At 46.2% G+C, this 27,833-nt stretch overlaps 1 protein-coding gene across 6 annotated transcripts in view; it reads left to right on the top strand.

Annotated features, from left to right (window-relative positions):
• The window catches only part of USP48 (ubiquitin specific peptidase 48), a 96,211-nt gene that overhangs the window by 64,831 nt on the left and 3,547 nt on the right, over nt 1-27,833 (top strand). For 3 of the 6 annotated variants that reach the window (XM_029064938.2, XM_029064939.2, XM_029064937.2), the window contains exons 16-26: nt 5,570-5,694; nt 5,774-5,947; nt 6,423-6,484; nt 6,973-7,083; nt 8,288-8,424; nt 9,259-9,365; nt 12,590-12,694; nt 18,225-18,380; nt 23,265-23,390; nt 25,459-25,507; nt 26,373-26,399. In XM_029064938.2, the coding sequence (XP_028920771.1) occupies nt 5,570-5,694; nt 5,774-5,947; nt 6,423-6,484; nt 6,973-7,083; nt 8,288-8,424; nt 9,259-9,365; nt 12,590-12,694; nt 18,225-18,380; nt 23,265-23,390; nt 25,459-25,507; nt 26,373-26,399 (1,179 nt within the window). The remainder of the gene's footprint in view (nt 1-5,569; nt 5,695-5,773; nt 5,948-6,422; nt 6,485-6,972; nt 7,084-8,287; nt 8,425-9,258; nt 9,366-12,589; nt 12,695-18,224; nt 18,381-23,264; nt 23,391-25,458; nt 25,508-26,372; nt 26,400-27,833) is intronic. The other 3 variants (XM_029064941.2, XM_029064940.2, XM_029064942.2) reach the window with 2 other exon arrangements.

Raw genomic sequence — 27,833 nt, 5'->3', positions numbered from 1 at the left:
ATGGGTCTTCTCCCCTAATTTCCTGGCCCCCTCCGCCCTCCTCCTTCTCTCCCAGCCTTTCTCTCCAGTTGGCTCAGTGAAGTATTTACACTCCCTCAGGAAGGAACACCACAGAATGACTCTCCTGGCTTCCTCTCCTCTCCCCCGACTGACCCTCATAAGTGTGGGGACCAGGACACACATGTCTTGATGGCTACTGGGTTCTCCAGTAGACTGGAAACTCCCTTTAAGCTACCCGTGATGCAGTGCCCTTCCTGGAGAAGGGAGAAGTAAAATGAACAGCAGCTGGTTTAGGAAAGAGGTAGCGAGTCGCACGGGGTGAAAAATGCAAACAGGAAAAAGAGCAAAAGAAGAGGGACCAGAAACAGGCGAAAGGTGCAAAGATCTACCAGGCGACTTAGTCGTCCCTCTGCCATCCCAGGACCAGGCAAAGGAGAGCCATTTCTCTCTCTCCTTTTGCTTCTTCAGGTCGCACACCCAAGGCTTCTAAAGTTTTGAGCCTGAACAAGCCCCTGCTTTGCTCCTGCTGCAAGAACTCCCTCTGACTCTGCCTCTTGGAAAGCTGGCAGAGAAATGACCCAAGCACTTTTGAAGTTGTTTTTTTTTTTAATTGGTATTTATTTAGTGCTTACTATATACCTAGCACTGGTATAGATACAAGATAATCGTGTTGGACACAGTCTCTGTCCCACAAAGGGCTCACAGTCTTAATCTCCATTTTACAGATGAGGTAACTGAAGCACAGAGAAGTGAAGTGACTTGCCCAAGGTCACACAGCAGACAAGTGGCGGAGTCGTGATTAGAACCCAGGTCCTTGTGACTCCCAGGCCCGTGCTCTATCCAGCAGGCCACACTGCTTCCCACTACTTCCCACTGCTTCCCACTACTTCCATAATTCAGTACGTGTGAATTAATTACACAAATTTAAACCATTCCGGAATTATTTCCTGGGAAAGGTGGCAAATTCTCTTTCTATGTAAATTCAAGAATGTGTTTGGGAAAGAAATGGAAATATTTTGAGGGTTTAATCTACCATTTTGGGATTGTACTTGTGGTCACTTTGTCATAAGAATGGTTGATTGAGAATATTCAACATTCGTGGCGTGGCTATCTCAAAGGATGTATGAGCACCAAACTCTAGAAATATTTTTATACATTACCCTAAGACTCCTATAATCCTACAAATAAATCTTTGCTATTGAAATATTCACATCCCTGACCTGATGAGATTCCCAGTTGAGAGAGAAGGCTTACCTGAGAACACACGGAGAAACCGTTTTTTTCTGAAGAGTCCTCCAGGCCGGGGAGGGTGGATATCATCTTAAAGGGGAGATGGGATTAATATTTGAAATGATCTGATAATTAGAGGGGCAAGTTTAGGAGAATATCTTTGAGGAAAAGCCAACTTCCAATTACCAGATTTGCAGTCAGAGAAGTGGGTAGAAGTAAACACGACTATAGGAAAAAAAATTAATCCTGCTAGTCTTATCGAATTGATTTCTACAACACTGCCGAACCTGATATAGATCAAGTAGAAGCAATTTAATGAATATATAGTTTGGGATAGTAAGGCATTCGATTTCGTCGTGAGCGGCAAATGGGAAAGTATAGTTTAGATCAAGTACTGCTGAGTAGGGTGAACAACCAGGTAGGTTCCTGTAGGTTGGCAGAATGGGTGGTAAAGAGTGGAAAATGAAGTGAAAACCTGTGAAGATTGATCCCTTCGCTCTAAAATGGGAAGCAGTGTGGCCTAGTGGAAAGAACACGGGCCTAAGAGTCAGAGGACCCGAGTTCTAATCCTGGCTCCGCTTCTTGACTGTTGTGTGACCGTAGGCAAGTCACTTCATGTCTCTGGGCCTCATCTGGAAAATGGGGATTAAGACTGTGAGCCTCATATGGGATTCCCCAGTGCTTAGTACAGTGCCTGGGACGTAGTAATAGCTTAAATACCGTAAAACACAACAGAAGAACCCCAAATAAACTCACTGACTAAATTGGAAGGTTTGAAGAACCGGATTAGGCTTTAAGGTTGGGGATGTGGGAGAATGTAAATTATAGGAGAGGTTCAAAAGGATCAGTCTGTTAAGAAGGAAGCCCAAAGAACACAAATATAAGTGGTATTGTTTTTAATGAGCAAAGCAAAAAGAAAGTGTAAGCTAATAGCTCAGTTGCAATAGTGATGGGGTAGTTAAAACAACATTAAAACCCACACTCGGTATGAAGGTATATAAACCAAATGAAATCGGAAAGGCCTTTTTAGAGAGTTCTGTGTTCTCTTGAGGTTTTGCAAGTGAAGTGTTGAAGTGATAATCAGACCTTATTCAATGCAAAAAGAACTGATCTCCTGCAGCGGGGGAAGAGAGAGCCATAAGAAATGTCAGTCTTCAAGTGTTCAATCAATTACTCGATCAGTGGTATTTATTGAGCACTTAATGTATGCGGAGCACTGTATGAAGCACTTACTGTGACATATTTTATGAGAAGCTGTTCTCCCCTGGGGACAGGATCAGAAGGCTTTTAGAGTTAACTGGGGTAGAAAGTAGTTTGAAGAGTAGTGATAGAATTTTTTTATGTACCCACTTGGGTGGTACAATTATTGGGTGCTTGGGAAATATAGCATAAGAAATGAGCTGTCTGTCCCCTTCACCCCCTGCCCCAATAAGGAACTTAGGCTATTACTACGGAGACCAGCCTAAGAATATTTTCAACTAGAGTGGTCAAAATAAATAATTGAATACACATATTCATCTTCCTAAGTGCTGATATGAAGCCTTGATCTCATTCTCACCGAAGGAATTCGTGGAGCTCTCTGGAGAATTTGCAGAAAGTGATTAATTGCTATCTTTCTGGGAAGAGTTGCCCCACTGAGAAGAGAGGATTGGTTAGAAGATCTTGAGAAGCCCTGACAATCCAGAGGTTCTACCCCAGTGCTCAGTTCCATGTTTGGCACTTAACAAATAACCTAATCATTATTATTCTAAGATTATTTTATTCTAAGATAGTTATTATTATAGAATATTAGTATAATGTATTACTAGTATATTAGTACAGTATACTAGTATATTGGTATAGTTTATTAGTATAGTTTGTATAGTATTATCAGCGTATAATGATACTCTCCCAAGCGCTTAGTACAGTGCTTTGCACACAGTAAGCACTCAGTTTATACCATCGATTGATTAAAAGTCAACCGGCCCCCACAGAAAGCAGTGTGGCCTAGTGTAAAGAGCACGGGCCTGGGAGTCAGAAGGACTTTGCTTCTAATCTCAGCTCCACCTTCTGTGTAACCTTGGGCAAGTCACTCCCTCCCTCTGCTCTACCCCCCTCCCTGCCCCACAGCACTTGTGCATATATATACATATTTATTATTTTATAATTGTATTTACTTTATTAATGATGCCTATATAGCTATATTTCTGTGTATAGTGATGCTATTGACACCTGTCTACTTGTTTTATTGTCTGTCTCCCCCCACTTCTAGACTGTGAGCCTGTTGTTGGGAAGGGATCATCTCTATTCGTTGCCGAATTATACTTTCCAAACGCTTAGTACACAGTAAGCGCTTAATAAATACAATTGAATGAAGGAATGATTAAGTTTGATGTGACTAGGGGAATCAGCTAACAAGCTGGGCAGACAGGAATCAGAGGCTGAAGTCCAACAATCCCCCGATAGATATGTTTTCATTAGAATGCAGAGCCGTGATCGGCGTCCCCTCGCCCAAAAAAAAAAAAGGCTCTGTAGGGTCACCCACCCATAGGGCGCCTGGCCACAGCATGCCCGAGGTTTCACCTCTGACCTGTTATGGACTCCAACTTCTGGAGTTTAGTTTAATACCTGTCTCCCTCTATAATAATAATGTTGGTATTTGTTAAGCCCTTACTACGTGCCGAGCACTGTTCTAAGCGCTGGCTTAGATACAGAGAAATCTGGCTAATCTATAGACTGACAGATACAGGGTGAATCAGGGTAATCTATAGACTATAAGCTCCTTATGACCAGGGAACGTGTCTGCCAACTCTGCTGAATTGTACTCTCTCAGGAACTTTGACCAGTGCTCTGCACTCAGTAAGAGCTAAACAAATCAAGTCAGTTGATTAAACAAGTTTCCATTTCCAAAGCATCCCCTCCATTTTTGTACATCATTTTTACTTGTACTGGGTGTCCTGGGTGGGGTGTAATGGGAGAGGGTAACATTGGATCTTTGTAGATGTTGATTCTTTAAGGTTTTTTCCAGGGACAGATTCATTCATTCATTCAGTAGTATTTATTGAGCGCTTACTATGTGCAGAGCACTGTACTAAGCACTTAGAATATACAAATTGGGAACAGATTGAGACAGTCCTTGCCCTTTGACGGGCTTACAGTCTAATCGGGGGAGACAGATCTACAACATTAATGTGGGGGTGCCCAAGGGCGAAGTCCAGTGGTTTTCTGCCCTCGCTGAGGAAATGGTCTAAACGGCAGCCTGCAGATATTAGGCTCACTGGAAGGAATAGCCCCACATTTGGGTCTTAGGATTGGAATTGGGGAGACTGTAGAAAATAACAAAATAGAAAACCAGTGTGGTCTAGCGGATAGAGCACCAGCTTGGGAGTCGGACCTCGATTCTAATCCCTGCTCCGTCTCTCGTCGGCTGTGTGACCTTGGGCAAGTCACTTCAATTCTATGCCTCCCTTACCACATCTGTAAAATGGGAATTAAGACTTTGATCCCCATGAGGGTGGACCGTATCCAACCTGATAGGCGCGTACCTACCCCAGAGCATAGAATGGTGCCTGGCACATAGTAAGCACTTAAAAAAAAATAAAAGAAAAACAAGAGGCTTCTCCTCTGCCTGGATTCCTGTCTGAAGGTTGAGAGATGGAGCTATTCCAGCCTTTGACAAGGGTCAGTTTGCAGGGGAGAGAGGGGGAAAATGTGCCGGTTGTGAAGCGCTTACTGTGTGCGGAGCACTGTACTAAATGCTGTGGTAAAAACACAGGTGAGAAAAATACACCCCCGGGTTTGACCCCTGGGGGAGATGGTGGGGAGGTGGGGGCTGTGCTCTCTCAAAGTGTCAAGGCTTTACCGCTGTGTGACTCTTGGGTTTATGACATTTCAGTTGTGTGAACCCACTGCCCTCTGCACCCACTGCTTCTATTTTACAAAATAGATCAAGGCTGAAGAACACCCTCAGAGATTGTGACGGGAGGTGGTTTAGAGAAGGGCCCTGACTCCGTACAGGACCCGAGAATGGGAGTTGGGGGCGTGAGGGGAAATGGGTCCAGTCGAAAGAGTCTTCCACCCTCTCCGTCCTTCCCCCAGCAGAAGCCCCACCGATCCCAGCAGCATCCGAACCCCGTATTCAGGCCTTGAGAGTGAGTGCCGGCTTTAGCTCCTTCAGCTGCTGTGACTACGAGCTCACTTGAGATTTACACTCATAAAAATAAAATTGGTGGGGGACCCAGTAAATTCTCCGTTTCAGTTTTGGAACTAGCAAAAATGGGTTGTTCTACTACTCCTCAGATATATTTCTTTTGGACTCTTTCTCCTTGAAACCCAAAATGTCCTGGTCTTCTTCATGCAGGTGATTTATGCATATCAGAAAACGAAAGAAGAGTTGTTTCTAAAGAAGCTTGGAGAAAACTCAAACAGTACTTTCCAAAGGCACCTGAATTCCCCAATTATAAAGAGTGCTGTTCACAATGCAAGGTATTTACCTCTCCACTGGCAAGTGAGACTACCTCACTCCTTCACTCTCCTGGATCAGTTTCTCTTTGCTCTTTGACAGGAATGGAGCTTGATGCAAATATACGAAATTGAACTTTTCACTTTTGTTCAGATTCTGGAAAGAGAGGGGGAAGAAAATGAAGCTTTACATAAGATGATAGCAAATGAACAGAAGGCTTCTCTCCAGAACCTGTTCCAGGACAAAAGCAGACCATGCCTTAGTAGCTGGCCACAGGTACAGAGAGTTAGCAGGTTACGAGAGAACCACTTGGATGTGGGGAGGAGGGGTAAAAGCCTCTATAGGATGTTCCGGTGAAGCGTGGGAGGATATAAAAGCCTCTGATTTTCACTGTGAGTTTCTCAACTTGTGCATTTTCACCTCCACCATCGCAGTCCTCTGAAATTTCTTGGGTAAAATGCAGTATTTGAGATTGTAGTTAGGTTCGATTAGCGTTGTTACAAATCGTCAACATCTCATCTGCCAGTATCAAGAAATTTTGGTAGCAAAACTGCATCAGTTAGTTCAAATGAATGCCGTCTCATTCCAGTACTTGAATCGAAAGAATGCTCTGCATTGTATTTAGAATCAAATTACATTTAAATGGAACTCTATGGTGGGTGGGTGGGAACGAAGCAGATACAACAGGGAAATTTTTTCATCTCATTTATGTGTTGAAATTATTGAAACCTATGTGAAATCTATTTTTCAGGAGACCAATGTACTCTACATTGTGTCCCAGTTTTTTCTAGAAGAGTGGAGGAAATTTGTCAGGTATATTTTTCTTTTGTGTACTTTGGTGGGCGTTTCAGAAGTGGAAAGAGGTGAACATTATCCTCATTTTACCATTTTGAATCCTGAATGTTCTTGATAGCTATTCACCAGCGTGACTATAAAGTAATCAGTCAGTGGTATCTGTTGAGCACTTACTGTGGGCAGGTCACTGTAGTAAACACTTGGGGAGGGGAGGGGGTGAGGTACAATACAGTGGATTTGGTAGACACGATCCTTTCCTTCAAGGAGCTCACAGTCTAGTCATCCCCAGCACGTTGAATGATAATTCCGAATCTGTGGTTCAGCAGTTGAAGCTATTTCTAAATTTCCCAACACTGGTTTTAGAATACTTTCCATATTTTATTTTTCCAAATTATCCCTGTTCATTCAATTTATCATCCGGATTTTTTTTATCCAATTTTTTTCTCTGATTTTTATTTGCAGAAGTAAACCTTTTCTGATTCATTTCTCGTATTCCTTTTGAGCAGACGGCCTACCAGATGTAGCCCGGTATCATCGATAGGAAACAGTGCTCTCCTCTGTCCTCATGGAGGACTTATGTTTACTTTTGCTTCCATGACCAAAGAGGATTCTAAACTGTGAGTTTCTCCCGTTCACTTGTTTTGCTCCTTGGCTTGGTGCTTGGTGGGGTTGATTTTGCAAACCTCTCTCTTGTCAGTGGGCCATATTTTCAGGTATTGCCTGATTCCAGTTTGCTCTTTTTGGGAATTCACATTTCTCTACCTTCAGGGCCTTAGGAACAAGGGGGAGGAGTTACAGCCTCACCCCGAGGGGGTCACTGGATGTCTTCTCCTCTCCTGGCTACTCTCCTTTGATGGATAGAAGCCAGAGGTAGCAGGAGTGGCCAAAATATCGGCTAGTGGGGTGGGCTGTATTTTCCTGAAAACTTAGGTAGTTACAGAAAACTGAGCGAGCCCCTCCACTCCACTCCTTTTTTCCTCCACAACCCATCCAACCCTGTCTTAGACCAACTCCTCCCTTTCGAACCTTGTCGTCCCTTAACCAACCCCCACCCAAGCCCCGGCTGCTCCTTGTGATGCGCTGCCAGCCACCTCCTCGTCCTTAGAACCAGACCCCTTATCTACCGGCCGCACTTCTTCTCGTGGCTGCCGAAACTTGTGGCCAACTGGGCCAACAGCCTCCATGCTCAGTCTTGGCCACCTCATTTCTTAGCCATCATTTGCCCTGCAGGACCAGAAGTGAAAAGCCGCAGGAAGAAGCTAGAGTTGGGGCAGAGGTGAGATTATACGAGGGTGGAGGTACTCGTGAAGCAGCACTTCTAAGGGGTCGAGGCAGCTGAAGTGTTTGACGCAGAAAGGGCAGGCCTTGGTGGGTGATATTCACTCTAGATGAATGGGTGGGCCCCCTCGATCTAAATACTCACGGGAAACCGATAGCACCCACCTGAGAGGCTGCCACACTTCAAACTTTATAAAAACTCATCTAAGTAATTATATGATTGAGGAGAGATTGCTGCTAGGCTGACCTTCTGCCCACCCCAGACCCGCTACCGGGGAAGATACTGAGATTTCTAATCAGTCCTAGACATACGATCCAGGCAGTCTTGAAGAAAAGCCTGTGTCTGTCGAAAATGTTCATAGAACTAGGGAAATCGAGTTGTGATTTTAAATTCCAAGAAGCTCAGTTTCCTGGAGTTCGTACAGTCGAGCAGAATTTCGTGTACTGAGTGGCTTTCCTTGTTTTTAGAGACTAGGCCTTGCTTTTAGGTTTGTTGCCCATCGTTTTTCTGTGTCATGAGGCATGTTGTGTTTCTTTGCACAGTATAGCTCTAATATGGCCCAATGAATGGGATAGGATGCAAAAATTATTTGTCGTGGATCACGTGATCAAAATCGTCAAATCAGAAGCAGAAGCAGATGATAAAAGCCCCTCGAAAACACTGTATACTTCTGAGCCTAGTAAGTGAGTTTTTTTCCCCCTCCTCCTTTGGTTTCTGTAACTTGCCTAAATTCATTTGAAGAAAGGGGGGAAAAAAAGCATCATTAGAATTGCAGAATTAAATTTAAGGACTATTTAAGCAATTCTCTTTTCAAAACAAAGCAGTATGTAATGACCGAACTAGGACTTCCACTAGGCTGGTGCCATGGAGCATAATTGGTGCCAGGGATTGGCAGGGCTCAGTTTGGGGACGTGTCTGTCAGTTCCAGTATTTATTGAGCTCCTCCTCTGCTGTTTGCCCAATGCTTGGGGGACTTGATCTGGAAGTAAAAGACACAGCGCCCTCCTCTAAGGATAACGGGGGAGGAACAGTAGTGAGAGGTGGCTATCCTAAGCATCTCGGCAGTCATACTTAAGGCACTGCCCAGCCTTCCACCCGGGAGGCTGTTACTGTCATAGGAAGGAGGGGAAGGGCGCTTCCCCCTGCCCTTCCCACCCCTCCCCTAAGGCTGGAAGAAGATGGAGACCGTGGGTGACCACCGTCACGCAGCCTGCCTCATGGTTAGAGCTCACCAACAGGTGTCTTCTCGGGCAATGCCTGGTCCCTAACCATGGATGAGCCGAGGCAGGCTGATGGGACCTGAAGGAAGAGTGGGGTCAGGAGGCCCAGCGGATAAGGGAGGAAAAGAACTTTTGCCCCCAGTTTTTCAGACTACTGGATTTTTGGTTTTGGTTTTTTTCCAAATCGTTGTGAGATATACATCACATTTGAGATTGCATCCTGTTAAATGCTTTCCAACGAATCGCCAGTCATTTTTCATCCTCTAATCACGTGCTTTCTCAAAACCATTCAGAACTCTGTCCGGAATGCCGAGAAGGACTGTTGTGTCAGCAGCAGAGGGACCTGCGTGAGTACACTCAAGCCACCATCTATGTACACAAAGTTGTGGATAATAAAAAGGTACTACTGATCCCTCACCAGTAATTATTCAGTTCACATTGGTCTTTGCACTTTGCTCCTCAGGACCAATGGGGATAAATGGCGGGGGGAAAACAGTAATCAGAGTTTGCTAGAGTAAGCCTGTGCCGTCTTAAGTGGTTGCTGAGATCTGGCTGGTGGATTCAGAGAGTTAAGAGAGAACTTCCCGGAGCACAGGAATAGTTCAAACCGGTCCCTCAGAAAAGATGGGGGAGTGGGTTCCAGCCATCTTGGAGCGAGCTAGTGACCTGAAGCTGGTGAGGCAAAGCTTAGGAATTTCATTCAAATGTTTGTTTTCCTCTGCTGGGTTGTATTGAGTTGTATGTCTGGAAGTGAACTGATCAGTGGTATTTATTGAGCACTTACTGTGTGCAGAACTTAGTACTCCTCCCTTCTAGACTGTCCTCTCCCCTTGTAGACGGTGAGCCCATTCTGGGCAGGGATTGTCTGTTTGTTGCTGAATTGTACTTTCTAAGTGCTTACTACAGTGCTCTGCACACAGTGAGCACTTAATAAATATGATTGAAGTAATAAGCGCACAGGAGAGTACAGTACAACAGAGTCAGTAGACACGTTCCCTGCCCACAGTGAGTTTACAATCTAGGGACCTTGCAGAGGGTAACCGAAGGGCTTGAAAAGTGGCACAATTGTCTTCTTTAGGATGTGAGTCAACTCCACCCTCCTACATAACTTTGAAATTCCAGTTGCAATCTCCATCACCATATTAACTAGATTTTAGCTGCGTTCTGCACGAAGCAGCTCTGAACTTGCCCTCCTGCTGTCATAATTCAGCACCCGGACAGCCTGGGTCACGTACATACAGCAAGCAGCCCCAGGGGCCCGGCTCCTGGAGAAAACTCGGACCATCTTAAGCGGTTGCTGATCCAGAGAGCTAAAGGATAAATTCCAGAGCATGGGAATAAGTCACACCGTTCCTTAGAGAAGGGGGAGCGGGTTCCAGCCATCTTGGAGTGGGCCAGTGACCTGAGAGGGTGAGGGAAAGCAGACTGGCAGTTGCCTGCCGAAGAAATATTGGGCTGAGTTCTAGGGCTCAGGGCCTGTTAAGGAACCACCCATTTCAAGCCCTCTGTCTCACAATAAAGAATTTTACTGTGGGCCTCTGTATATAACATCAGTTCTGCGTTCATGATTTAGTCATGTCTACTGGTGATGGGCTGAAGAATGAGAAAAGAAGCTAAAGTGGGATCCACACCCAGCTTTGCCCACAACCTGGAGTCAAAGGACGTGAGTTCTAGTTCTGGCTCTGCCACTTGTCTGCTGTGTGACCTTGGGGAAGTCGCTTAACTTCTCTGTGCCTCAGGTCTCTCATCTGTAAAATGGGGATTAAGACCGGGATAGGGACTGTGTCCAGCCCAATTATCTTGTGTCTACCCCAGCATTTAGTCCAGTGCCTAGCACATAGTAAGCTCTTACTGTAAGTTCACTGTGTGCAAGGAATTTGTTATATTTTGCTCTCCTAAGCACACAGTAAGTGCTCAATAAATGCGAGTGACAGACTTAAGAAATACCACAGTCATTATTATTATTATTATCATTAGCCCAAGCTGGAAGTCCTGGGAATTGCCCATTGCTGGATGAAAATATCATTACAATGCTTTTGGTTTATCAGGCCAGTTGTTCCCAACATATCTTTGGGACCAGTCACCTCCTAAATCCATTTTTCAAAGGGACAGGATTCGAGACAATGTTATCATTAAATTTTCGTAAAAAGATATTGATACAAATATAAGTTGAACGTATAAATGTGAATTATCAGTAGAAAATTGTGTAAATAATGTTATGGTATTTAAGCGCTTAAGATAGAAGGTAATCAGATTGGGCACAGTCCATGTCCCACATGGGGCCCACAGTTTTAATCCCCATTTACAGATGAGGTAACTGAGGCACAGAGAAGTGAAGTGACTCTCCCAAGATCACCCAGCAGACATGTGGCAAAAGCCAGGATTAGAACCCCTGACCTCCTGGTTCCCGGTCCCATGCTCTGTCCATTACACTATGCTGCTTCTCCACTACACCATGCTGCTTCAGGCAGCTTCTGGCAGTAGTTCTGTCAAAGAGCAGTAGTGTAGCTTTCAAAGAGAAAATCACTATGTAAAAGTTAATGAAAACTCTCCAAACATTTTTATTGGCCCATTTTAATAAGCATTTAGGATTGAGAAAATCAACGAATGTCATTTCATCTTAGCCATAAGTGCTCCCGTCTCTTCCTGAGCTATCTATCTTTCTGCTGTTCTTACAGGGTGGAAGATGATAGTTTTTATTGAGTCTCTCCTGAGTGTGATGCAGTGTAATAAATGCTCAGGGGAGTATAAGAGAAGTAAAAGACACGTTCTCTGCCCACCAGGTGCCTACCGTCTAAGACAGGCTCACCTCCCTATTGAAGCGTAACCAAACCGAACAGAGCGCGCTCTGCCAAAGGAGATTTCTTGAGAATATTGACAGCCAATTAAAAAGATTTCAAACATACTAAAATTAATCACCAAGAGCTGAAAGATTCTGATAGAGTAAAAGGTCTATATGCATTGTCAAGGCATGTGAAAAGCCCATTTTAATTTTTGCATTTGCTGGCTAATTAACCATGGCATCCCAAAGCACTTCTGAGGACCCCACTGTTCCCTGCCTTGTATTATAGAAATCAGAAAACTAGACACTCTTCAAACTGTAGGACTCATTTTGAAAATGTAGAGATTTTAGAATCTGGGAAGAAGTCTCAAATTTTTAGTGAGCACTCTATTTTTTTTTTTTAACGAAATATCCTACCAGTCATTATGAAGGATGTTGGTTCAAAGGAAAGAAGAAGATGAAAGGTATAAGGAAGGTAGTGCTCCAGTGGGGAGAAGGGAAAAGTGTGTAAAAATAGGTTCTGGCTTTTGGGGAATAAGGGGATTTTGGGGTGCTTTTTTTGTTATTTTTCAAGTTCCTGGGGTCTGGCAGATTTCTAAGTCTTGTGGCATCATCGATACAAACCCAGCTCCCCATCTGATCTCTAGACTGTTAAAAAACAAACTCTACTTGGAATTGGGGAGCAGGTCCCTCTCATCTCCTCCTCCTCCTCTCTGCCTTTGCTATCCTCATCTTCCCCACCTCCTAGGACTAATCAGATTGTTCAGCTTAATAGAGTGCGTTCCTGGGATTCCCTCCCCTGTGAGTACTGAATGTTCTGCCTTGGCTCTATTTTCCTTCAGGTAATGAAGGAAGCAGCTCCAGAATTGAATGTGAGTAGTTCGGAAACTGAAGAAGACAGAGAAGAAGCCAAACCAGAGGGGGAAAAGGACCCAGATTTTAACCAGGTATGAACTAATTCCTGCTTTTCCTTCTGCACATTCTGCTGCGTGTTTTCCCAGTCTGATTTTTTATCAGATCCCATCGCTAACTTGGTATTCATTCGGGGTGGCCAAGATGTGGAGGATGGTCCCCGACTGGGGGTTAACAGTTGCCTCGGGCATTACCGCCTCGAAGAAGAGGAGAGTGATAAATTGATGCTCAGTCTGCAAGCTCCCTGGGCCTTTGAATCACAGTCAACTTTAGCTCCACTTCTGTTAAATCCATACTCGCAGAGAATGAGGAAAGCCACACTACGATTGAGCGATTGGAACCTTAACCGAGGCTAAGGATCACCCGGATCCATATTTAAATCTGTTACTGGCTTCTACCATTTAAAGTGTGGAAAAGGAGCTGCCTTAACCCAACTTCCCCCTCAGACAGTCAGGAATCATCGAGTCAGCACTGGGACAATACCGTCGGGATTAATAGGCAGGCTTATGGCCTAGCTGGGGAGACGGACACTAAAATACACTACGGTTAGGGGAAAGCAACTCTAGAGAAAGACGTGTACGTACGTGAGAGGCAGCATGGCCTACTGGAAAGAACACAGGCCTCGGACCAAAGGACCTGGGTGGGTTCCAGTCCTGGATCCATCACGTGCCTCCTGTGTGACCTTGGGCAAATCACTTAACTCATCCATGCCTCAGTTCCCTCATATGTAAAATGGGGATTCGATACCTGTTCCCCATACTACTTAGATTGTGAGCCCTGTGTGGGACCCTCATTATTTTATATCTTTCTCGGTGCTTAAACCAGTGCTTGATATGTAGTAAACGCTGAACAAATGCCACAGTTAAGTGCCGTGGGGGGAGGTAGGTTGAATGCACTGGGACTTAACTGGGAAAGGATCCAAGTGCTTGGATGATGGATGCAGTAGGGAGGGAAATACGATGGGGATCTGAGAGGTTAGTCAGGGAAGTCTTTCTGGAGGAGGTGTGATTTTCGTAGGGGTTTGAAGACAAGGAGAGCAGGTGTGAAGGGGAAAGGAGTTCCAGACAGGAAGGAGGGAGCAGGCGCAGGAGGTTGGCAGCAAGAGACGGGAGGTAGAGATGAATTTTAAGGTATTCAGAAATGCTAAAGTACATTTGATCCCTTTGATCGGATCCAGTTTTCCAAGTTAATTTTGAAAACTCTAATCAGATGATTTTTGAAATGCTCAAAAGTTACCAGTGTTTCCTTCAGAAAGAAACAAATTCTCCCTTTTTGTTTCTAGCATGGGATTCACACCTCTCCGTGTTGGCTAATTTTCCCGTTTTGTGCATTGGTGCTGCCAGTGAAAAGGCATGGAACACTAGGAAACAGAGTTCTTAGAGTGGGCTCTGGTAATGTGAGATTCAGACTTGGGTTTCACAAAAAGGTCGTGGATTTAGAGCTGGAGGTGTTGATTTTAGGTACATCAGAAATGACTAGATGTTTCAAATTCAGAGAATTTCATTGAAGTTGTTGTTTAGCACTGTTGTTTGGATTATGTATTCATTCCCTTCCTTCTCTGCTAATGATACAGCACGGAGACTAATTATGGTTAGTTTCCTCCCGAAAGGGAGGGAAACGTGTGAGGATGAGCAGCTGCTGAATCCGTTGTCTAGTGCAGATGTACTGGATATAGAAGCCTTCCAATACCTTACAATTTTCAGCTACGTTCAAAAGAGGCATGAACAATTCTCTTGGTTTCCACCTCACTTGAGGTACATTTCAATGTGTCTCTTGTGGGGCCGCTACCCAGCGTTCCACCTTTAGAGAGCTTCGTCTTTCCTGAAGCCGTCTGTGAGTTAGTGTTAGCCTTGGAGATGATTCAGAAAGAGAGAGATGATCTTAGGAGCGATTTTGTTGATGAGAGCAGGCTCCAGGTAATTGCAGTATTGCGTTTACTCCATCGCTGGAATGCCCCGGGGCTTCTTTGTACGAAGTTCCCTTATAGGCATCTGTACGGGCCCCGAGACCCCAAAATAGCCCCTCCGTCCAGCGGACTCGGGGTGGTAATAGAGTGATCACTGTTAGGCGGGGAGAAATCTCCGGACCTCTGCGTGTATCCAGAGAAAATAGCTCTCTAAACTTTTCTCTGACAGTCTCCAAGGAATGAGTCTGCACATACATCTTTGGGCCGAGTACCAGTGTGTCCACCCTGATGGTTCAGAAAGTGCCTTTTAATATCTAGTCTAAATTCCAGCTATGTGATCAGTCAATCCATTGTATTTATTTATTCATTCATGCAACCGTATTTATTGAACGCTTACTGTGTGCAAAACACCGTATTAAAGCTCTTGGGAGAGTACAATATAAGAAATACACACATTCCTGCCCACAAGGAGCTCACAGTCTAGAGGGGAAGACAGACATCAATATAAATAAATAGATAAATACATTACAGATATATGCGTATGTGCTGCAGGGATGGGAGGGAGGATGAATGAAGGAGCAAGTGTGCAAAAGGGAGTGGGAGAAAAGGGCTTAGTCAGGGAAGGCTTCGTGGTGGAGATGTGCCTTCAATTTATTGAGCGCTTACTGTGTACAGAGCACTGTACTAAGCACTCGGGAAAGTACAATATAACAGAGCTGGTGGACAGATTCCTTGCCAACAATGAGCTTACAGTCCAGAGCGGGAGGGAGACGTGAATATAAATTAATGACGGATGCGGTGAGGCTGAGGAAGGAGTGAGTAAAAGGTGCAGTGGAATCAAAGATCCAATAGAATCCCTCTTCACTTCCCCCCTCCTTTTACCAGTTCATACCCTCAACTCTTTCTTGAGCTTAACCCAGGCTAACAGTCCATTTTCCAAAACTTGAACTGGATCTCCACCTAAGCCCCATGCAGGACAGAGACTGTGCCCAACCTGATTGTCCTATATCTACCCCCAGCCCTTTGTACATTTGCTTGGTCCATAAAAAGCACTTAATAAATAGCATATAGTCGAGGCCCCCCACAAGACTTTTAATCGATCCCAACTATGGATGAATTTTAAAGGAAGAATGATCTCATGATTCTGCCTGTTCTACTCCAACTTTGTTAATTTTCAAGAGAGAAGCTTTCACCTTGCAAAGGTTCGTTCATCATATTTGTTGAGCTCTTACTAGGTGCAGAGCATTGTACTCTCCAGGCACAGTCCCTGCCCACAATGAGTTTACAGTCTAGAGATGGGGAGACAGAGAGCGTAAATTAATTACAGATATGTACGTAAGTGCTGTGGGGCTGGGAGTTGGGGAGCACAAAGGGAGCAAGTCAGGGTCGTGCAGAAGGGTGTGGGAGAAGGGCAAAGGGGGACAGTCAGGGAAGGCCTCTTGGAGGAGATGTGCCTTCAGAAAGAGGGAGAGTAATTGTCAGATATAAGGAAGGAGGGCGTTCCAGGCCAGAGGCAGTTTGTGCCCGAGAGGTCGGCGGCAAGATTGGTGAAATAGAGGCACAGTGAGAAGGTTAGCATTAGAGGAGCGAAATATGCGGGCTGGGCTGTAGTTAGGAGAGTAGCAAAGTGAGGTGGGAGCGGGCAAGGTGATCGAGTGTTTTAAAGCCAATGGTGAGGAGTTTTGTTTGATGTGGAGGTGAAAAGGCAACCACTTTGGTTTTACTGAACAAGTTCCAGGGCAGGAGTTGTGAAATGCCTTCCACATGCTGGTGAATACTTTGAGTGGGGTACTAATTCCTGGATTTCTGGGAGGAATTGTCTTGAGCCGACTCTTCTCTCAGTCAGAGAATCTATTGCTCAGCCCTTTCCTTATAGATCTTTTTTGATGGCATTTGCTAAGTACTTACTATGTGCCAGGCACTGTAGTAAGCACTGGGGTAAATACAGGATAGGTTGGTCACAGACCATGTCCCACATGGGGCTTACAGTATTCATCCCCATTTTCCAGATGAGGTAACTGAGGCACAGAGAAGTGAAGTGACGTGCCCAAGGTCACACAACAGACAAGTGGCTGAGTCAGGATTAGAACCCAGCTCCTTCTGACTCCCAGGCCTGTGCTCTATCCACTAAGCCATGCTGCTTCTCTAACCATTTTCCAACCATTCATTTCATATCTGTGGGTCTCATTAGAATCTTCTCCAATTTCCAATTCTCCTATCTCTCTTTAGAAGTCAACACAGAACTCTGACCTTAGTAATTATAATGGGATAGTTACCTGACGGATTCTGTACCTCCTACACTCTTTGTTTCACACACTGCCTGTTCGGTTTTGCTTTTATAACCCCAACGCTCCCTTAATTCTCTGTTCTCCTTGCCATCCAAGACATCAAGATGCCTTTTTCAACTGCCGTGGATCAAAGAGAACTGAACTCAGACCTTTGAAAGATAGTACGTTTCTGACGGAAATTGGCTTTGAATGTTCCCTGAAGACTCCCTGCCCAATTGGAGTCTTCCCCGCTCTGCCACTTGTCTGTTGTGTGACCTTGGACAAGTCACTTCACTTCTCTGGGCCTCAGTTACCTCATCTGTAAAATGGGGATTGAAACTGTGAACCCCAAGTGGGACGGGGACTGTGTCCAACCCCATTTGCTTGCATCCACCTCAGCGCTTAATACAGTGCCTCACACATAGTAAGCGCTTAACATATACTATAATTATTATTATGATTGGGGCGAATTTTGTGTCTGATTAATTGATAAACGTACTCTTGGTTTCAGTGTCTTCTGTCATTTTAAAGCACACCTGTAGTCAGAAGCGGTGTGCTCTCTCAGGGTGAGTGCCACTGACCGAGCGGAGAATATGATTTTTTTTCCTCACCTTTGTGGTCTCACACCCCCCTCCCTTCATCCCTTCCCGGAGAGGAAGGACACTGCAACGTGACTCCATCCCCCCTGCCTGCTTCCCCCGATTCCATTCTCGTCAACCTGGCTCTCTGCCGGGGCTGGATCCTTCTGCCCGTCGTTCCCCCACCCTGAGGTTCAGGGGGACAAGCGCTGGAGACAGCCGACAGCTAAGCAAGCTTGTCTGGGGAGGGCACGGCCCTTAAAGGTATGACACCCGGGGGAGAGAGGCACAAGACGAACAAGTCGTTAGTACTGAGCCCTTACTGTGGGCAGAGCACTGTATTAAATGCTTGGAACAAGACAGTGCAGTAGAGTTGGTCAACACCATAATAACAACCATAATAATTGTAGTATTTGTTAAGCACATGCTCTGTGCCAGGCATTGTATGAAACGCTGAGGTAGATGCAAGCAAATCACGACCATCCGACTCCCAAGGTCGTGTTCTATCCACTGGGCCATGCTGCTTCCTAATCGGCTTGGACACAGTCCCTGTGTCACATGGGGCTCGCATTCTTAATCCCCATTTTACAGATGAGGTAACTGAGGCACAGAGAAGCTAAGTGACTTGCCCAAGGTCACCCAGCAGATAGGTGCCAGAGCCAGAATTAGAACCCAGGTCTTTCTGACTCCCAGGCCTGTGGTCTGACCACTAGGCCACACTGCTCTTTGATCTCTCCCCTCGAGGAACTTGCAAACGCACGGGTGTTTAATTCGTCATGTGACACCGTTTTCTCCTTCTGTTCCTCGTCTCTAGGCCAACGGGGGAGCAAAGCGGCAGAAGATATCCCATCAGAATTACTTAGTCTATCAAAAGCAGGTCATTCGTCGGAGCACACGGCACAGGAAGGTGCGGGGTGAGAAAGCCCTGCTTGTTTCAGCTAATCAGACGCTAAAAGAACTGAAAATCCAGGTAAGGGAACTGTGAGTTCATTTCTTTAGCCTCGGTACCCGTACAAGTATTCAGATGTACACTGCTTAGCTTAATGTCGGAAGATTTCAGAGCATTCGTCGGTTCAATTTGGTTGACTCTTCCTTTAAACTCATCCAGTGTATTATTGTCATTCCTATTTATTGTTTTCCTGGGCCATCTGGTGGCCGGTGGGAAGTCTCTCGTTGGCCTCGAGCAAGTTCCAATGAAAGCAAAAGTGAAAAAAGAGAATTCCAACAGGATTCATTGAGAAGCAGCGTGGCCTAGTGGAAAGAGCACGGCCGTGGGAGTCAAAGGACTGGATTCTATTCCCGGCTCCGCCACTTGTCTGCTGAGTGACCTTGGGCAAGTCACTTCACTCCTGTGCCTCAGTTCCCTCATCTGCACAATAAGGATTCAATACCTGTTCTCCCTTCTGCTTAGTCTGTGAGCCCCATGTGGAACCGGAAATCTTCTGTCTACCCCAGCGCTTAGTACAGTGATTGGCACATAGTGCCAATTATTTCCTCTTTTTAAAAATGTAAAACTGAGATTATAAGGTAGCTAGGTGTTTCCTTAAAGAATTGAAAATGTAATACCAAGAGTGGTTTTAGGATTCTCAGGATGTTAGGCCTCGGCTAAAGCTTTGATTCCTGAATAACCCATGAGGGTTCCCTTAGTCTGTCAGTTTCAGCCAGTACCAGGAATATTGTCTGGCCATCCTTTTCCCTGTGACTTGGGTTCATTGTTTTTGATCAGCATTTAAGTCTGGTTTCAAAGAAATGTGCCTCCAATTTGAAAACAGATTAAAAATACCTACGACGATGTCTAGTTAATCGTTGAATACTTGATGTTTTGGCCTGACAGAATCAATTGAAAGATCCAAGTGTTTTTCCATTTCTAAATAATTTTCCTTCCTATGGAAAGCTCAGTGGATGAAGATATTGGCATTTGTTGAGCACTAATTATGTGTCAAGCAGTATTCTAAGTGCCGGGGTAGATACAGGATAATCAGATTGGGCACCTTCCCTGTCCCACATGGGGCTCACAGTCTTAATCCCTGTATTAGAGATTAGGTAACTGAGAGTCAGAGAAATAAAGTGACTTGCCCTAAGTCACACAGCCGACAAGTGGTGGAGCCAGAATAAGAACTCAGATCTTTCTGACTCCCTGGGCCGTGCTTTATCCACTAGGCCATGTTGCTTCCGGGGACTAGATTGGAGGAAAGAAAAAGTCATGAGTGTAATTTTGCCTAGAGTTTCTCCTCTCCCTTGGTTTTCCATAAAGAAGTAGTTTTTGAGACAGTCTGGGGCTCAGGACCGTGGTCTAGAGGATGGTGCTGAGACAGATGGACAAGGCTCAGGCCTGTAACTTCAGCACCAAGGACCTGGGCAAAGGAACGGTTGGCACGGTGCCATTCGGATCCTCTCATCCGAATCATGTCACGTTCCCGCCTGGGGCTTAGCGTGTAACGAGCAAGCGGACAGGCAGAGGTGCAGCACAGTGCAAAGTGCCCTTCAAAGTTTTCTCTCTGCATTTCCCCAGTAGATGCAGTTCTTCCTCTGGTCTGCCGGATGGCCTTAGGCAAGTCACTCATCTCCCTGAGCCTCAGGTTCCTCCCATGCCAAAGTGGGGGTGCTAATACCTCCCGGGAATATCGGGAGGGCCAAAATGAGAAGTGATGTGGCAGGGCTTTAGAAAATGGAAGTGCCCTATCAAATCAAGGTATTATTAAGTGCCAGTCTCATCCTAGTACCAAGATGTCAGTTCCCCTCCGGGTAATACATTTCAGTATCTAGTTAAAAGGAATCCAAGTTGAATGTCCACTTCGCTTTTCTCTGTTATGTCCTGCGGCAGGGTTATTTTTTTGTTTCCGATCGGCCGAATAGCGAAAGCTATTTTCAGGAAAACTAACCCTTACCCGCAGAAGCTGTGCTCTGCACCCACATCATATCTGTGGTATTTGTGAAGTGCTTTCTATGTTCCAGGCACTGTACTGAACACAAAATCATCCGGTCACTTGGGGTTTCCAGCCTTAGGGGGAGGGAGAACAGGTATTGAATTCCCATTTTAACACTGAGGAAACAGAGGCACAAAGAAATGAAGTGACCTTCTCAAGGTAACACAGCAGACGAGTGTCGCAGCCAGGATCAGAGCAGACAAGTGTCAGAGCCCAAGTCCTCTGACTCCCAGGCCTGGACTCAATAAATATTGTTATTACTATATTAAGCACTTATTATATGCCAGGTATTATACTAAACTCTGGGGTAGATATAACAATAAACAGACATGGTCCCTGCCCTCAGTAAGCCTACAGTCTAGGGAGAGGCTGAAGAGCTGAGCTGGGAAGAAGGTGGGAACCAGAAAGATGGTAGAAACAGCTGCAGTCTAATGGGGAAGGCTGAAGTGGGGAAAGCAAGGCTTGGAAACCTCCACATTCCTACACAGTCGCCTCGCAGGAAAACAGAAGGGATCAGTTTTGAAGAGCTTTGTATTCCGAGAGTTCTTTGAGTGCAGGTCTTTTCAAAATGTACTCAATTACACAGCAGTTTGCCAGGACTAATGACAAACCTCAGGTGGAAGTTTTGCTCTAAAGGAATTAATTATAAAGCGGTCTTACAATAGTTTATTTAAAGATCACGAATAAGTTAAAGCGAAGACATTCTCGTACTTGTAAAGTCCAAGGGAGGTTAATCTCAACCTCCTGTGTTAAGTATGAGAATTTCCAGCTTTTGCAACTTGGTTGCTAATTGTGTTATTCAATTCAACTTGATAATTACGTTGGCTTTGGAAAAAAAAAAAATGATGCTTAGCCCTGCAAGATTTCAAAAGTCCCCTTTGAGGAATTGTCATTTATGAAGCCCACAGGAGCCGTAGAAGAATAATAACTCTGCTTTTTCTGCTTCCTTGTTCGCCACTTGAAGTGGAGTTAAAGGAGGGAATTACTTCCTGAGCATCAGTAGGCTTTGCCTCTCCCCCTGCCCTCCTCCTTAGGTTGCTCCTTGCCGGCCCATTGAAGGTTTTTTGGAGAGGAGTGGGGCAGCTGCCTGCCTCCAGCTCTGAAGGTAGAATTGTCAGCAACCCCCACGTCCTGGAAGGTCACCACGTAGCCCCTTTGTTCTGGGTACAGAGGGGAGTCAGGCATTCCATTGCCACCACCCACTTAAATCAGCAAATCCATTCTTTGGAGTGCTCTTCAGCCTCGATCATGTAGACTAGTTTATAAAAACCCCACAAACTCCCATGTTATAGCCGTAATGCAGTGCATCACGTGGGCCGGGCTGCTAGGTTGTAACTCTTCTCCAGGGCTCATCGGCCCCCGGGCGATCCCGGCGCGTCCTCCCATCCCTTCGGGTCTCCGGTTTCTGAGAATAAGCCCTTTGGCATTAATTTACTACTGACGGTAAGCTCGCTGCAGGCAGGGAATGAGTCTTGTACTCTCCCACACACTTAGTACAGTTCTCTACGCAGTGAGCACTAGTATGAATGAATGAATAATATCGAATCGTCAGCCTTCAGGGAAGTCGCCCCCACCATCTTTGTAACGATCGGCTGCCTTTCGGGGCGCAAAACCCTGAAAAGATGAAAATAACCCTTGCGACGGAGACCTGAAGAAAGTCTGCAGTGCCTCCTTTCATTTGGGGAGTTACCGTTTTGAAAGATGAAACAAGTCAGCCAAGCCGACCTCCCCATCTGTGAACCCGTCACCTACGGGGAAAAGCTGCTCCAACACACAGCAGCTGTTCGGATGAACTCACCACAAATGTTTTCCCAAACAGTTCTATCGCAGTCTTTCTCTCAGGGATCGCTGCGATCTAAACCGACTCAAACGGAAAGACCAGGAAACACTTTGGGAAGAAGTTGTTATGCGGGAGCTTGCGAAGGCCTTTCTTCATTTGTGTGGATTGTCAGCAGGGGTGCATGGAAGTTTTCTGAAATTCTCGCAGGATCCCAGCCATTGCCCCATTTAACTTGCTTCCTTGTGTTCCTTCAGGACCATGGAAGGAAATTTGACCAGCTCGTTTTACTCTCTTCTATATTGGAGATTTTTTGGGTTTTTCACGATGATTTTCCCCCAAGAAAATCTCAAACTATGTCACCAAGAGGATTCAAATACCTACCAAACAATTAGAAAAGACAAACACGATGAAATCGTCCTAATAAATCCCTTATTTATCATTGGTGGTTTTATAGAGAAGTAGAGTGCCCTAGTGAAAAGAAGGACTTGGGAGTTCTGGCTTCTAATCCCACCTCTGACACTCACCTGCTGTGTGGCCTTGGGCCACTCATTTCATCCCTCTAGTGCCTCAACTTCCTCATCTGTAAAATGCAGATTAAATACCTAAATACATTAAATGTGTAAGACCATCGTCAGTCTGGATGGGTATTCTAGGTCATTGAATTTTTCCACTTAATACAGTTATCCCGGTGGTTTAAATTAGATTGCATGCAGAATTCTAGCACTAGGCTCTGGCTTCACATAAGCTCCTTGCGGGCAGGGAACGTGACCCGTCTTCCCGAGCTCCCAGTACAGTGCATCACGCCAAGTGAGCACTCAATTAATGCTGCTATTATTTCTGCTCCCACTATTACTGCTCTACCACATAATCTAGTTTTATGCTTTTGGTGGTATAGAGCAGTTTGCATGTAAATGCCTACGTAAAATGCAGGCGACCACTAGACGTTGACCCTGTACTGCAGATGAGGAAATGGGCCTGGGTGAAGCATCACACTCTGCTAGAAGAGTCTTGGGAGAACAGATATCATATAGGACGACCAACAGAGGTGCATCTTTTGGAAGACAATGGGACGTCCCCGACACGTCCCCAGTTTTTATCACATCGAGGCCTTGTCCAAACTCAGCTTGGTTTTATTCCATCGGCACAGATCATGCATGCGTTTTCGGTGGCTCCTTTTGACCAGAATCTGTCTATCGATGGGAAGGTCCTGAATGATGACACGGCGACCCTCGGCACCCTCGGCGTCATTCCGGAATCGGTCATTTTGTTAAAGGTAACTAACAATAAAAGGTTCAAGGTAACTCCTTGGGGTGAGAGGTTTCCTCCAGATGATAAATGTATTCAGTAGAATGGCTAACCTTGCCTGCTGATACAACATTCTTGCTTCGGGTCACGCCGGCTATATTAAGGTTTCACCCGCATAATGTTTCAGGTGGTTGACTAGTAAGGAAGGAAATGGGCGACTGGTTCGGGGGTAGAAGGGCGATTAGCCATTTTCTGAACTCTAGTGATGAAGGTGGGTGGATTTTACCCAGAGGGACATATTTAATGGGTTTAATACATTTATGCGAAGGGATAGTATATATCTAATACCAAATGGAAATTCTAGTTGAGTATTTTTCAGGTGCTGGCACCGGGAGGTCCCCTGAGGATTTCCCAGGCAGACAGGCAGATGGGCAGAATTTGTAAATCCGCCCACCCAGTTCTCCGATAATGCGGGGGGTCTTTCCCCTCAGAGCCTTGGGTTGAAGACCGTCCACATTGCCGCACTCACCTTGTGTGATGCCGTGTGCCGGCGCCACCCTGCATCCACCCAGGCTCGTGTTATCGGGGGAACGCCCCCTGCCCCTGCCTCCCCAACCGCCCCCTGACCCCAGCGTGCAGGGAAACAAACACACGTTCTGGCAGGACGCGGGGACCGGCCGGCGGCCACAGCGACAACTTCCCGGAGACCTAGCGCTCCGGGTGGCGGGTCTGCGTTGCCCCTGCTGGAGGAGCTCTGGGAGAAGGAGCACTTTTCACCTTCCGAGGAGACGGGGATCTCCCCGCTGAGGAGGGCTCCCAGAGGTTGAAGCTGTTAAAGGGAGCTCCCTGCCCAGGATCTGGTAGCCAGAGAGGCTCTTCTTATCGTGCTGGTCCAGCCTCACTCTCCTTAGCCAAAAGAGGGGACTGGTATCGGCGTGGTGCAGCTCAAGATGATGTGGCACATTTCAGGGGCCTTGAACAGTCCTTAGGCACTAGAAAATTGATTGGAGGGACGTTTCCCTACCATGGCTTCCTGGGATGTAAGGAGAATACATCCCAGGGGGCTCTTTGGAGGGCCAGCCATCTGGAGATAATCCCCTCTGGTCCTTCCCAGCATCGCTTCTTAATCGGATTCCAGGATTCTGGTTTGGATATGCCCGGCCCTACTTTAATTTCTGACCACTCATCTCCTCCAGGAGGCCTTCCCCAATTACTAGTCTAATCTCCACCGAGAACATCCCCACCGTCCATTCCCCCACACCTGCCACTCCAGCACCCAGGCGCTCACAACCTCCAGTGGCCTTCCTGCACTGACCTCATACACCCGAGAATTATCCTACCTGATGTACATGTCCTCTTTCCCTTTCTTTCTCCCACCTGTAAACTATTTCAATGTCTGTCCCCCATGCCAGACTGCACACTCCCTAGGGCAGGGGTCATGTCTGCTGTTGCCAGTATACTCTCCCAAGTGTTCAGTACAGTGCTCTGCACGCAATAGGCACTCGCTAAGTCCAACTGATTTGATCGATGAACCGTTTTAGGATAGAAATGATCATTGTGACTAACCAAGACTGTTTAAAAGAAAAGGGAATTTGCCATCTAGGAATAAGCTGATGTTAAGGTTCCACAGATTCGCCAAGGGTCTTTCCTACCCCTCCCCACCTCCAGCACCTTAAGCAGAAAGGTTGATGGAAGATGATCCGTGGTCCAAAAGTCAGAGCTCTTGGAGGGGGACAAGATCTTCTCTAAACCTCGCTGGCATTTCAGGGGGAAGAGAAAGCAACTCCAAGGATGTGGTTTTGTCTGAGATTATGAAATAAGACAATGAGCTCATCCTTCCCCTTTGGATCCAGATTTGGAAAATGTTCATTCTGCTGTCTTTTCTCTCCAGATTTTCTACCGGAGGATTCTCTCATTTCAGGCTCACAACATCTGTTTGAATTCGGGGCCAAGCTAAATTTTATTGTTTCCTCTGTAGAACTGCATTTAAGCGATTAGATTAGTGGCCTTGGCAGCAGACCTCTGTCTTAGCTCTGGGGGAAATGTGTCACTTTGTCGCGTCTTCGCCTAAAATTAGTGTTGGGTTTGTTTCCTAGGCTGACGAACCAATCGCTGATTATGCCGCAATGGACGATGTTATGCAAGGTAAAAAGAAGTGTGTGCCACCAATGTGTTCGTTGTCCGATCAACTATCGAGATGACGCCCTGGTTATGTAGAGCAAAGGTGACCAAGTTAGGGCCCGCCGGCTATTCCCAATCCGGGCATGAGGGTCTTGGCCGCCACCTTTGGCTGTGGTTCTTTGGCTCCCACATAGTAAGCGCTCAGTAAATGCGATTGAATTAATAAATACTTTACAGCGGGAACCATTCCGTAGTTTGTTGTGTGGGTCTTAAGGGCTTCTTTTGTAAGCTTTACTACCAGTGGTTTCCCATCCAGGCCAGCCACTGCATTCATTTCGCATAAATGCTCTGCACCCTCACGGGTCGGACTGGAGGAGTGGCCACCGGAGCCAAGAATCCCGGTGAGCTCCTCCGGGGTCATTTCCAGGTAGAGAATCGTTCTCTGGTGAGAAAGTGATGCCGCTGATCGCGAGACTGAACTCAACGGCGGGCAGTCATGTGGGGGGAGCCCCATCATCCAACATGCAGGCTCCGTTTTCTGGCTCCCGCTCCTCCCTCCTGCCCTTCCTCAAAGCGATGGATCCAGTCTTAGGAACTTGGACCGTCCCAAGTGGCCCTGGAGTAGATCTTCCCTGGTCCCCCCCTGCAATGCAGACACGATGATTTGGACCGTGTGGATATCTCCCCTGCCATTCCCATCCCGTTGTAGCTCATATCGTTGGGGAATGGGCTGGACTGGGCAGGAAAGAGTTCTTGAAGTACATAGAAAGATGGTACAAGAAAATAGGGTCAAAAAGCATATCAGAAAACGGGTCACTAGGCGAGGGGCTCTCATACTTTTATTTGCTGTATTTGAAGGGCTTTTCACTCTGATCTTCTTCTTTTTCAGTTTGTATGCCTGAAGAAGGATTTAAAGGTAAGATGCATTTGTTGTTTCGCTTGTGTGCGCTCAAGCCCTACTGTAATTTTGTATTAAAGTGAAGTATACAATTTGATTTTTTTATTCAATTTGATATAAATTTCATTATCAAAATGAATTTTAGTTATGTTCATTTTTATTCTGGCATTATCTTTCTCCTGAGCATGTGTGCGCTCAGTGAGGCACATTAGGGGAGGCGCCCTTCTTTCCATCCCTCAAGAAATCTTTTGGTCCAATAGGACAGGGGAAAATGGGGCTAGCGACCTCTTTCCCTAACCATTTCCTGTTGGGCTCCATGATCCCTTTTGCTTTTGGGTGTCATAAAATTGAAGAATAGCATGGTTGGAAGGATCCTTGAGGGATTCTTAAAGGGACATAGGCTTCAACGCTCTACCTTCAGACCGGTGAATGACTAAGTCTTCAGAACAGACCATTTGCCTATTTTCAGAATCGGAGGCTCCAAGCCACCATTGATAATTTACTCCAGCATTTTATCCCCCTCGAGAAGATTTTCTTTATGCCCAACCAGGATTCAAAGTGAATCCATTTCCTTTGGCTTGGTCCCCAGTGGACCAAGTGAGCAACTATTCAGGAGTCGTGATGTGCATGATGGCAGTAACTAAGTCACCCCTTTGCTCCCTCTTCCCTGCAAAGGACCTAATTTCCATCGCTTCACTCATCTCTGTCCCCCTCCCCCGGAGCCAGCCCTCAGATATCCGGGTATAATCCAGGGGCGGCCCGGCCAAAGGAACCAAAGCGCCGCGAGCCACAGATACATGTCGGCCGAGAGCCGTAGATCAGGAGACGGTAGCAGGCGTTCCTGGAAGGCGAAGTGGATGTGTGGGTGGTCCCGAGTCCTGGTCAGAGACGGAGACGAGCGAGAGATGGCTCGGCACGGGGAAGGACCACCCCCCCACCCTCCTTCCATTCCTCGGGGGTGCCACCACGAGGACCGGAATGGTGGCCGTCGTGCCGAAAGCCACTTCGGTTTTACGTTCCCCCCAGATGAAGCCGCGGAGAATGTGACCCGGGTTTTCGCCGCGAGGCCCGCGGCACCTCCGGCCCAGTCGGTGCCCGGTGAGGAGGAGGGAGGTCACGACCCAACCCCCGCACGCACCGTACTTCTGTTCCTAGTTTCCGGGCCCATGCTGGCGTTTCAATAATGACACTATGTTGCTGACTCATTTTCAGCCTCTGAATCAAAAAGCCTCCCAGGTTGTTTCCTGCTGTACCTCAGCAGTCTTTCCCCATCCTGGCATTCGTCTTGCTTGATTTTCTATCCCTAGGCCTGTTAACTTGTGCTTGTCCCTCATTGAGTTTCATCCTGTTTTAGTAGTCCATTTTCCTTGTTTATCTCCATCACTTGGAGGCTTATTTCTGCCTTCTAAAGTGGCTGAGATATTTCAGTTCCTGATTCCTTCCAGTTGCTCC

This window comes from Ornithorhynchus anatinus, chromosome 5 (assembly GCF_004115215.2).
Source record: "Ornithorhynchus anatinus isolate Pmale09 chromosome 5, mOrnAna1.pri.v4, whole genome shotgun sequence".
Classification (NCBI taxonomy): Eukaryota; Metazoa; Chordata; class Mammalia; order Monotremata; family Ornithorhynchidae; genus Ornithorhynchus; species Ornithorhynchus anatinus.
Note: the sequence above shows the minus strand (reverse complement) of the source record. Positions and strands in the feature narration are given on the sequence as shown.